The sequence below is a fragment of the Ptychodera flava genome, chromosome 11, assembly GCF_041260155.1.
Source record: "Ptychodera flava strain L36383 chromosome 11, AS_Pfla_20210202, whole genome shotgun sequence".
Taxonomy (NCBI): Eukaryota; Metazoa; Hemichordata; class Enteropneusta; family Ptychoderidae; genus Ptychodera; species Ptychodera flava.
Window position 1 is genome coordinate 30995232 of NC_091938.1, and position 12130 is coordinate 31007361.

At 35.8% G+C, this 12130-nt stretch overlaps 1 protein-coding gene across 1 annotated transcript in view; it reads left to right on the forward strand.

The window, feature by feature from the left end:
* Positions 1 to 3196: 3196 nt before the first annotated feature.
* LOC139144087 (uncharacterized) overlaps positions 3197 to 12130 on the forward strand; it is a 30502-nt gene continuing 21568 nt past the window's right edge. Inside the window, exons 1-9 of the mRNA XM_070714759.1 lie at positions 3197 to 3312; positions 5164 to 5280; positions 6066 to 6242; positions 6739 to 6945; positions 7664 to 7762; positions 8316 to 8404; positions 8923 to 8970; positions 9338 to 9515; positions 11221 to 11267. Of these exons, the coding sequence (XP_070570860.1) occupies positions 6182 to 6242; positions 6739 to 6945; positions 7664 to 7762; positions 8316 to 8404; positions 8923 to 8970; positions 9338 to 9515; positions 11221 to 11267 (729 nt within the window). The 5' untranslated portion in view covers positions 3197 to 3312; positions 5164 to 5280; positions 6066 to 6181. The remainder of the gene's footprint in view (positions 3313 to 5163; positions 5281 to 6065; positions 6243 to 6738; positions 6946 to 7663; positions 7763 to 8315; positions 8405 to 8922; positions 8971 to 9337; positions 9516 to 11220; positions 11268 to 12130) is intronic.

The following is a 12130-nucleotide window of genomic DNA, read 5'->3' on the forward strand; positions in this document are numbered from 1 at the left end:
TATCGATCTCTCTGTATCACATAAAAGGCTTTAAGATTTGTATATATTACACACACACATACATACTGGTATACTGGTATGTATATATCTGTCAATCTCTAGATACGCATGGAGAATGTATTATTTAATGTGCATTTAATGGATAAAATGTACCTAGAAAAAGTCTTTCCTTGTCACCTAACAGCATCACTTGGTACCAATGTTTTTCAACATTTCATTCCACAGAAAGTGAAGATATGGCAAATTTCTGTTCAAGATGATTACTTGACTTTGTCATTGATGCATAAGGTAAGTGATGATTTTACATTCATAGCAAGTATTCATTTCAACTGGAGCTCCAGTTGGTAATACAATTGTTCATTTACGTGAACCAGTTGTCACGTGACAGCGCACTAAGTTTCCATCAATAGAAATAAGTGAATTAAAGTTACGCTGAAGGAAGATAATTAAATTGACGCACAACTGAATATTTTAATGCGTTGTCAATAAAATCAGTGTGATTTGGCCACACATTCTCTGTACATTACATGCAAAGCTGACACGTTATATTATTGTAATGGTAGATTTACCAGCAGAGCTGTGTAAATACACCCAGCATGACCATTGTAATCAAGTACGCTGCTGAATAAACAAAATAAATGTCTTTAATCTACTCATAAATTTGATCTCTCAACTCAACATCCAGATACTGTATCACAGAGAAAAGGCTCCTTTATTGGCTAAACTGTCTGTCTTCTCAGTTTATTTCACACCCATTTGTGTGTCTTTCCTTCATGAATGTTTCCATCTTGGACTGTTTTTAGATTGATTGTGATCTGTGTCCGACTCATATCTCTATGCTGGGTGATGTCGCTTGTTTAGCAATGCCAAATAAGTAAGTACACGTACACAGCCAGCAAGCTGGTTTTCCATTTTGCTATATTTTATTCATGTTTGTGAGAGAGAGATTCTGACGGAATTCACATTTTGTTTGTAAAGCTATATGTATACCTGCTTGTCATGAGATGTCGTCATCATTATATATTGATTGCATTCATATATTGCTGACATTTACAAGCAAACTGCTCTAATCCTCCCCGGTGAAATTTGGTAGATAATCCATGTTGTTTTCCTTGGGCACAATTCCACTTTACTGCAAATCATTCTGGGGGTTCAAAGGTTAATGGATAGTGTATCACTTTTGTACAAATATCCCAACATGTAAGTTTGTTTGAGATGTCAAATCAGACACATGATATATGCTTGCAAGTATGATATTAAGGAAAAGTTTGGATGTTTATGGCTCTAGGCGGTGAATTTATTGAAATTATTTCCTGACTTCTGATACACATACCCCCTGCTGCATATCAATCTCATTTCCTCTGAATCTGTGCAGTGTGATAGAGACAGCCTGGAGTGTGTACAGTGTTGTTTCCTTAACACTGATTATTTCCTGCCATTAGTATGTAAAGTCTTCCACATACAGCCTAACACTGAATTTTAACATCAATTTGTGACCCTTTGCCAATTTATCAAGATCTGTTCTGTTAAATATTTAATGATATCCCGTAGACAGTTTTTGTACACTGCACATGTATATGGGAGATTTAGAACATTTCCAGGACATGTACTATATGCCAGGGTTATGGAAGCAACAACACTGACTGCTGAACTGCTACAGGACAGGGCGCGGGTGGTGTGATATATTTCAATTTTACTTTGATTGTATGTAAGAAGTCAATGAAAGTTTTTTTGGCTTTGTGGAGAATATCAATATCAAGAGAAATCAAGAAAGACAAAGACTGATGGGTGTGTACTCTATGGTTATGGTGTGTGAATGATGCCGTTAAGATTGCTAATACAACTACTTCTTGTTGCAGCTGTATAGATATGTACAGAATGCCAGACAAGAACCACTGTAATAACAAAGGAGAAGACAGTAGCAATCACTCAGACATCCACAGATTGAAACATCACAAAGATGATAACCATACTCAACAGGTAAGATCGACATAAATTTTATTTCATCTACTTCTTGATTCTAATTGACTCATCTGAGAGAAATTTCTTAACAGGAAAAATTGACAGCCAAAGTTATTAAAAAGTACACTATACAAGTGGTATCAAAATGTTCAGTTTTCACTTACATCAATTTTTTTCACCTATTTCTTGATTCTAATTAACTCATACCAGAGAGAGAAATTTCTCAGCAGGAAAAATTGACAGCCAAAGTTATTAAAAAGCACACTATATAAGTAGTATCAAAATGTTCAGTTTTCACTTACATCAATTTTATTTCATCTACTTCTTGATTCTAATTAACTCATACCAGAGAGAGAAATTTCTCAGCAGGAAAAATTGACAGCCAAAGTTATTAAAAAGCACACTATACAAGTGGTATCAAAATGTTCAGTTTTCACTTAATGTGAAATGTACATGTAAACATGCAAGTACAATACATATGATATGCAGATCATGTCATTTATATACTGCTATTGGCAGAATATGCTAAGTTCTATTTCAATTATTTTTAATTAGTGTCATTTATTTATTTGTTTATTTATTTATTTATTTTTTCTTTATTTACTGTTATTACTATCTATTTGTTTGTATTTATTTATTTATGTAATTTATTTTATCATTAAAATGTTAGAGGACTTAAACGAAGACTTTAACTATCTTGTTTCATTAATACCTGCACAGATAACTGCCATGTGTAGCTGTCAAAGATTAGGATTATTTGCCACAACAAGTGCTGATGGGTCAGTCAAAGTATGTAATCCTTTCTTTAAAATATACAATTTGTTTCCTTTGAAGCAGAAATCAACTAAATACTTTTGAAACAAGCATGAACAATTCTGTCTACATAACTTCTGAAATGATTTTTCATCAATTTTACCTTTTACTGCTTTTTTAGAGCATGCCAAATTTTATCCGAATGGTTGAGTTATAATTATAAGAAACATGTAAGATATATGTTATATTTTACATAAGGCCAATGTTTTTATTGCTCTTGTGTTTTAAATCACATGCTCATCCTGATTTTCTGATTTTAATTGTGAAAATGATCAGTTAAGTTTTTACTCTTTTAATACTAATGCAGTGTTTTTACCAGTTTTTGCAGTTTTTACCAATTTTTATGGTGTTTTTGCTGATTAGAGTAATATATCTGTGTTTAGGGTCTGACCAATAAATGTTTGATATTTATGTCCATCAGATATGGAATACCCAAAACCAGTTGGTACGTGAGTTGTGTCTAGATCACACAGTACGTGGTGTGTGCTTTGCAAATGACAGAGGAGATCTGTTAGTTGGGTTTCAAAATCATGTCAGGTTAGTTACTGTATCATGAGGATTTCTGATCATTTTGTGAAGCGATGTTCACTTTCTACCATTGTGTAATCTACAGCTAGCTTACAAAATTCATTTACTAGAGATTTAGACATGTTCATGTCAAGCAATTACTGAATGAATGAATGAATTGTAAAACAAGTTGTTTTATGAGTAACTTTTCTGAAATTCTGTATTGTCTGTAATTGTGAATGGCTTATGATATCAGTGAAAACTAAATGTAAGAGCTAAACATTGTGAATTGGAAAATCCATGATTCTTCACACCAGTATAAAAGGGTTAACTTTTCTAGCTCTCCACTGAAAATGGTCACTTCAATTGTAAAACAATTTTGTCCCTAACACTCATAAAATGACTAGTTAGTGAACATTTACATGTTTGAATCACTAACAAATCATAATCCTTCACCAAATGTATTTATATAATTTTAATGATACAGAAAAGACAAAATCGCTATGAACCTAGCAAAGAAATATGGGACGGTAAACAACATTTGCAAATTTAATATACAGTTAAAAGAACAGCAAATGCAACATTGCTTCTTAAAACTATCTGTGAGGCAGTATAGGGCTGTTCACAGTTTACGTCACTGTTCTCTCATTAATATGCAAAAATAAATATTTGTCCGCATTTTTAGATTACGCTTTTGATACGCTTTTGAAAATAACGTATGCAAAAACGACGAAAGCACATCTTAGTAGGCGACTGCTAGTGTAACAATGAATACTAAAAGGCATATTCACGACTCAGAAGAGTACAAGCTGCAAAAACGGCCATGTATGCAACATTGATAAAATTTGTCCGCATTTTTAAGCTGCGTGTCCAATGTTGCGCGCATACATCTATATTTAGTAACAAACCTGTAACAGTGAACAGTGCTATTACAGTGTGAAAAACTGAATGCATCGCAGCAGAATCTAACAATATGTATCCCAGATCTACTTTAACTGTTGTCAAACCTGCCATTTGTTGTTCACAGTTAAATAATCTTGCCTTAAGACTAGTTTTCCGTTGTCTAAACTGTTTCAATTTAGAAGACAAAAATAACCTATACTGTATACGGTAAAGTTTATTTTTGTCTTGGACTAAATTGTGCATAATATGTCAAGATCTTGACAATGAAAGTCATGATATCATGATATGTTTTTTCTCCCAGATATTAATTTCCATTGTAACTGTACACTGATCATTCTAGGGGTGGCTATACTGACCACTCTTCCAGTGTCCCATTCAATTTTTATAAATCACGTAGGTTTCCAATGGGATATCACTGGAAGCTAATCAGGGGATTTTCCATTGTCATTTCATGTGAAGACAAATCCAGTATAAGTTGGCCACTCTCTCAAAAATGTTAGTGACCTTTTATGAAGGGATTATTGTGCATAGAAAGTCTGAATACAGCCCCATGGCTAGGATATAGATCCTAATATCTTCACTGTAACAGTCCAGTTACACCATTAGGAATAGTTGGACAAACCCAAAATACCAGAGTTTGGGACTTTGAGGGTTACGCATCAGACTGGGCGGACAACACGCTGTGTAATAGTCAAACTTACAGGTTTTTGTATGGCAGTTGTTTGCAAGATCACATATATGGTTAAAACTATCTTTGACTTTTAATGACTTATAGTGTGTGTTTTCATGATGGAGAAAGTAGAGTACTTTTTGTCACTATAAGTGATAGTAGTAATGTTGAGGAGGCCTGACCAGTATGATCACAAGCTCTAGTGAAAGTAGAATTACGTGATACATATGCTTCAATTCAATTCCACCACTGTCTTGAACAGTGTGCCAACTAACAAGGGAGTTTGTGATTTTGTCTTTACACTTTAGCTACATTCCCATCATGAATTATCTTCCACCGTCAATGCTTGAGGAGATGTCGTCTCAAGATTTCACAGATGAAGCTGTTGAAGAACCCATGGACTTCAATCCAGATTTGCAGCTTTGGTAAGCACAGGGCAATTTCAGTTGCCAGATCTGCCTTACGATGTTGTACACTCATATTTCCAATTGCAACTTGATGATACCATTTGCGTTTTAGTGTATCAGAAAATTGATAAGAACAACAGTAAAATCGATGTGGTACAACAGTAAAACCATGTGTTCAATGATTTTTTCATTACATTTTACGAGGAAAGACTGCACTGAGTCTTGCTAGTCGAGGTTACAACTTTCGCAGACAGAGTTAATTCCTCTATTGCCTAGCTGATAATTGCACCTGACAGTGTAATATGATACAGTCTTTCCTCATAAAATGTAATTAAAAAATCCTTGGCCACATCGATTTTACTGTTGTTCTTATCAATTTTTCGATACACTAAAATGCAAATAATTGTAAACCACAGTGTTGTTAGAGAACTCAATAAGGCCACAGCCTTGTTCACATTTGAAAATCTTTTCAGTAGTATGTAGATCTTTCAATTCACCATCAGAAAATGTTCAATGTCAATTTATATTCCTCACCAGTTTCTTTTGTCTCTGTGAGTAGTTTTCAAGTATTATTGGCATGAAGAAGTTGACAAAAGTTGACCAGGCAGTGAATGTTCATAATGATCAAATCTTATCAAAGAAAGGATAGTTGAATCCACAGTATACCGGTAGTTGACAAATGTCATTTTAGTTGATAGAAAATTGATCTGAATTGATAAGTGTTTATTGATGAAAAACATGTGAATGTGGTTTGTTTTCATGGATGAAAAACATGACTAAACATAGCATACTTTTATTGATAGGTTTGACATTCGCAATCTGCTTGCTCTTCCCGCTGATTTGAATATCCGACATGTAATGACAAAAGTAATGGAGAAACTTCAATCTGAGAGTTCAGCAGGGGAAGGTGGAAAGGTCAATGTCAGTGTCAGATCAAGAAATCCTGAAAAGTTTATCAGAAATTGCTGAAGCTGAACAAGGTAGGTTTTTATTGAAATTTTTTCAAGTTTTCTCATGACAAATTTGGCAGCATCCTCTGCACCAGTCATGAAAATAGCACAAGTCCATGGACTTCTTTATAATCTCATGCAGCTCAACTTTGTGTCAAAAAATTATCATGCTTCAACAGAAACTAAAAGGGAGATTTGGCTTGGCCACCCCAGGATTAAAAAACTGATTTGTGTGTAACATCTTTTTAGTCAAAGTTTGCCATAAAATCACTTCTTCATGAAAAAACCCCATTTTGTTACACTTTTAATGGCTACATTTCAAAAGAGATTTTTTTGTCAAAAACTATTGTCATGATGATGTAAACGAAAATGAAAAAGATAAATCAACCTGCACTTCCCTCACTGACCAAAAGTTAAAGATTACAGCTAAGCTGTCATTGAGCGACTTGATAAAACATCATTTACTTAAAGCAGATCATATCATATAACACACTGGTCGTGTAATTTTCATTCTTACTTCCCACAGAGATATCACTTAGTCCTGAAGAGTTAGAACAGCTGACTGAGCTGGCAGCATATTCACTGGATAAACTCAGCAAAAGCAAATCTCAGCCTGCTGTGTCTGTACCTACTGAACCAATCATGGCAGCTGCAAGCAAAGCTGCCATGTTGAAATCCAGCTCACTGTGTGCTGTAGTCAGTGATGCTAAACAAGTACCTAGTCAGCAGCAAAGTAAGTACATGTAATCTCAGATATTCACCATCATTGAATGGAGACTCAAGATCTCTTAACCCTTGCACCACCATGGTTTGTCCCAAATCCATTGTTTTCTATGGTAAAGTTGGACCTGTATACAGGGAACTGGGGGTGAAAGGGTTAAAAGGCCAATAGCTATCATTTTTTATCACATTTTTACTGTTTTTGTTTTGTATTTCAATCACAAGTTCTTGTTCTTCTCCCCAAAGCATGTTGAAAGACCTTCTATTTAGGCTGTCAACAGAGTGTATACACATGTAAATGGTTTACATTAAGTTCTGGTCCTGACCAGAATTCACCTATGACAATGCAGCTTACGCATGTACTGGCTCGAGTTGTCGGTTGATAAGCTGAACACTGAATTTGAACATGTTTTGGAGTCTCGAGTTGAACAAAAAACTGTTGGTGACACTAAAAACAATAACAGTGAAAAAAGAAATCATCAAAAGATAAAACTTACTGGCGCTGTTAGAAGTGCTTATGAAAAATAGGAAAGAATCATAAACTTGGGCAAAGAATATGCATGAAAGAACAAAGTCCAAAATTGCAGATTTTCTAGTTTTAATAGTGAAATTCAGGCTAGTTTTTTCTCATAATCCACACTAGTACAGTGTTTTTATCAGTTATTATGTCTTTGACCAGTTTGTATGTTGTCTTTATTACATTCTCATCAAATTTCTTGCATCACCAAAAGTTGAAGAAGGCCATGATAAATTGGAGGATGAAGAGAAAGCAGCTGAAGTGACTGAAGATAAAGAAGAGAAAAAGAATCCATGGCCAATTGCACCTGATGGTATTTATAACATCAAAATTCTTACTTTAATGCTGTCAGTCCACTAGTAATGACACTGCAGTCAATCTAACAAATCTGCACGTTTTGCAAACTGCGCTGTACAAGCTTGCTGCATCACAACAAAGAAAAGAAATCACCATGTGTTCTCTGTTCATTTAAGTATGATCTAAAATCAAATTTCTAAAAGTAGGGCAGACAAGATTTATTCACAGGACCAGCACTGTAAGAAATATAATTAAATTAAAGAAATTGTAGAATTCAGTAATAGATTGAAAGTATAGTCAAAAGGCCCAGGGAAATATCCATTTAGGCAAGGTTTTACTGTTGATTTCTGCCTCCTGGCTTGTCTTCTAGTTGAGGGGTGATTTGTCAAATAAGCAGCTTTCTGAGAATCTAGTGTAAGCTTAAATGGTTCAGAGTAATAATTTTGTGGAAATCTGATCAAGTACACAGTAAATATGATAGTTTGAAAAATAATATTAATTTTGGCAAGTTCATGATTTCCCAAATACTATTGTGTTTAATAACATACTGATTATTAATTGAATTTCAGGATACATTCCAAATTCTGTGATTCGTGCATTAATGGGATACAAACCACCGCCAATACAACCATTGCCGATACCATGGAAACTGAAACCAGTAAGTCTGATTTCAAATGCATAAATAACACTGCAAATGTAAATATGTTTTGCACAGGGTCTATTAAGTTCCTGTAAAGCCCTGAAAGTCCTTGAAAAGACCTTGAAAATGACATTGAGTCCTGGAAAGTCCTGGAAAATTGATAAGCCCCGCACCCATGATTTTCAAAAATCATGTTATGATCGGTTATGATGTTGTAAAAATGATATGTAAAATTACAAATATATTGTAACAATGATACCTGGGAAATGGTATACCCCAGAAAGTTCTCTAGAATTGCTAAAAATATCATTGAAAACTTCTGAAATTTTAAGTGACTTTCAGTGTATGACCCTGTTGGCAGTTTATCTCATTGCTGTATCTCTAATACAGATTCTCCTCTTCAGAAACAAGTAACACAAAAAGCATTTTGCAAAATCTGTTTCCTTTCCACATAACTGTGAGTATGCAGATACATTTATGCAAATTTACCATAATTGTATTACTTAAGCTGTTGCTTTATATTTTTCTTACTGAAGGTTCCAACACTTCCATCTCCATTATCTAAGGCATCATCATCACCCTCGGTAAGAAATCAAGGGAGACTTTGTCTAGTTTCAGTACTTGTATTTCTTGGTTTGTTGTAGTGGGGTTGCCAGTTTTCACCCAAAATTCCAGCAGCAGCCTTACAGCGCCCACACAAGGAGAACAAAACTTTCCTCTCAGAAATTTTGCATTTACTTGTTAGAATTTAGGTATAAAATAAAGTTCCCCCTACTTAACACGTGTCTTTCCTCTGTTATGTTCACCACTCTGACACAAATGATATCCTGGCTGTACCTGACTTAAATATTATATTGTATCTTCAAGCAAATTTGTCTTCTTGGTGAAACTCTGTGATTTCTTCATGCACAATGTATCATCTTGAGTGACTCATACATTCTTGAAATACAGTTTTTAGATGAACCAATTATCTGGGAATCTTCGTCAGAAGAGGAAATCTACGAGTTTTCCGACTTTGACTTTGAGGAATTTGATGAAGATGAGGAAGATTCATTGATGCCGCTGGAAGTGAGAAGGAAATCCGTTGCCATGGCAAAGCAGCAGAAACTAAGGAAGCAATCATTGAAATGTGAGTATGTGGTTTATTTCCATTTTTCACTACCACTGATCTGTTTGTCTGGAGTCAGACCATGTCAGTTCAGGGGATAAAGAACATACCGGTACTGGTAGACCATGCAGTGGTCATCCTAGAGACTTACAGTGTATGCAGACTGATAGACCATGCAGTGGTCATTCTAGAGACTTACAGTGTATGCAGACTGGTAGACCATGCAGTGGTCATCCTAGAGACTTACAGTGTATGCAGACTGATAGACCATGCAGTGCCATGGTCATTCTAGAGACTTACAGTGTATGCAGACTGATAGACCATGCAGTGGTCATCCTAGAGACTTACAGTGTATGCAGACTGATAGACCATGCAGTGGTCATCCTAGAGACTTACAGTGTATGCAGACTGATAGACCATGCAGTGGTCATTCTAGAGACTTACAGTGTATGCAGACTGGTAGACCATGCAGTGGTCATCCTAGAGACTTACAGTGTATGCAGACTGGTAGACCATGCAGTGGTCATCCTAGAGACTTACAGTGTATGCAGACTGATAGACCATGCAGTGGTCATCCTAGAGACTTACAGTGTATGCAGACTGATAGACCATGCAGTGGTCATTCTAGAGACTTACAGTGTATGCAGACTGATAGACCATGCAGTGGTCATCCTAGAGACTTACAGTGTATGCAGACTGATAGACCATGCAGTGGTCATTCTAGAGACTTACAGTGTATGCAGACTGATAGACCATGCAGTGGTCATTCTAGAGACTTACAGTGTATGCAGACTGATAGACCATGCAGTGGTCATTCTAGAGACTTACAGTGTATGCAGACTGATAGACCATGCAGTGGTCATCCTAGAGACTTACAGTGTATGCAGACTGATAGACCATGCAGTGGTCATTCTAGAGACTTACAGTGTATGCAGACTGGTAGACCATGCAGTGGTCATCCTAGAGACTTACAGTGTATGCAGACTGGTAGACCATGCAGTGGTCATGCTAGAGACTTACAGTGTATGCAGACTGGTAGACCATGCAGTGGTCATGCTAGAGACTTACAGTGTATGCAGACTGGTAGACCATGCAGTGGTCATGCTAGAGACTTACAGTGTATGCAGACTGGTAGACCATGCAGTAGTCATTCTAGAGACTTACAGTGTATGCAGACTGGTAGACCATGCAGTGGTCATCCTAGAGACTTACAGTGTATGCAGACTGGTAGACCATGCAGTGGTCATCCTAGAGACTAAGCAGTGTATGCAGACTGGTAGACCATGCAGTAGTCATTCTAGAGACTTACTGTATGCAGACTGATAGACCATGCAGTGGTCATTCTTGAGACTTACAGTGTATGCAGACTGATAGACCATGCAGTGGTCATTCTAGAGACTTACAGTGTATGCAGACTGATAGACCATGCAGTGGTCATCCTAGAGACTTACAGTGTATGCAGACTGATAGACCATGCAGTGGTCATTCTAGAGACTTACAGTGTATGCAGACTATTTTTCAATGTTGTCAACAGTGAAGTGCCCAAGGTGTATGCTGTAGATTTTGGAGAAATAATGTTGTTTGCTGTCAACTGAGGTTGCTTCTAATTAGCTTAACTCTAATCTGATACATTTTATGTAATCTGTATGTAACTGTAAGCTATGTAAACATCGCCTATTCAAATTGTAAAGTGTTACTTTCTATTCTATATCCTGTTTGTTTTCAGATCCACCTATTAAACCTATGAAGTTACCAAAACTTAAAAAGTTTGGGGTAAGTCCTTAAACAAAGTCCCCTTCCATTAGGTGAAGAAATTCTATGTTTGTTTTTGTATTTGACTTCAAATAAACGATTCCAGTTACTGACAAGTATGCTTTGAAGGTCATTTTGAAATTAAAGTGACCTGGCTTATAAGAATTTACCCTTTCACCACAATGGTTTTGCCCAAACTAATAATTATCAATGGTAAGTGTGGACCTGCTTTACAGGGAAGTAGGGATGAAAAGGTTAATCAAGGAGCCAATCATTACTGTCCAAACACCGCCCTCTGTGTTACTATATATTTAGTTAATCTATCAAGCATTAGCAATAGTTGGTGATATAGCAACCAAGGATAGGTATATCACTTCCCTGATATGTACTGGTGTAGCAGATATAAGAACATGGCATGATTTGGTGGTATCCTTCTTAAAAACAAGAGGTTTGTTGTATATTTCAACATATTGATCGCTGTTTATTCACCAGCAGAATAGTTGTCACTTTTTTCTCTAAAATTAAAACTGGTTTTACTTATTATTACTATTCTCTCTTGAAGTCTGTGTTATCATTGTCAACTGTGTGTTTGGAATTACATTTATGAAACTTCTATGTGTGGACTACCAACTGGATTTTAGTTGTTCATGTCCAGAGAATGATCAGTATTTGGCAAAATATATATATTGCTGTGTTTCAATATTTTTTCAGCACAATAAGTAGTTTCTATGTTTTATGTGTTTATGGTATTTGGTACATTTCTGTCTATGTGATCACCCATCAAATTCCTTGGTATTGACAAACCTGTCAAAAATGTGACTTCAAAGGCCAGTGTCATTGTTGTTGTTGTATTCTGTCGATATCTCAAATGACATTCAATCCGT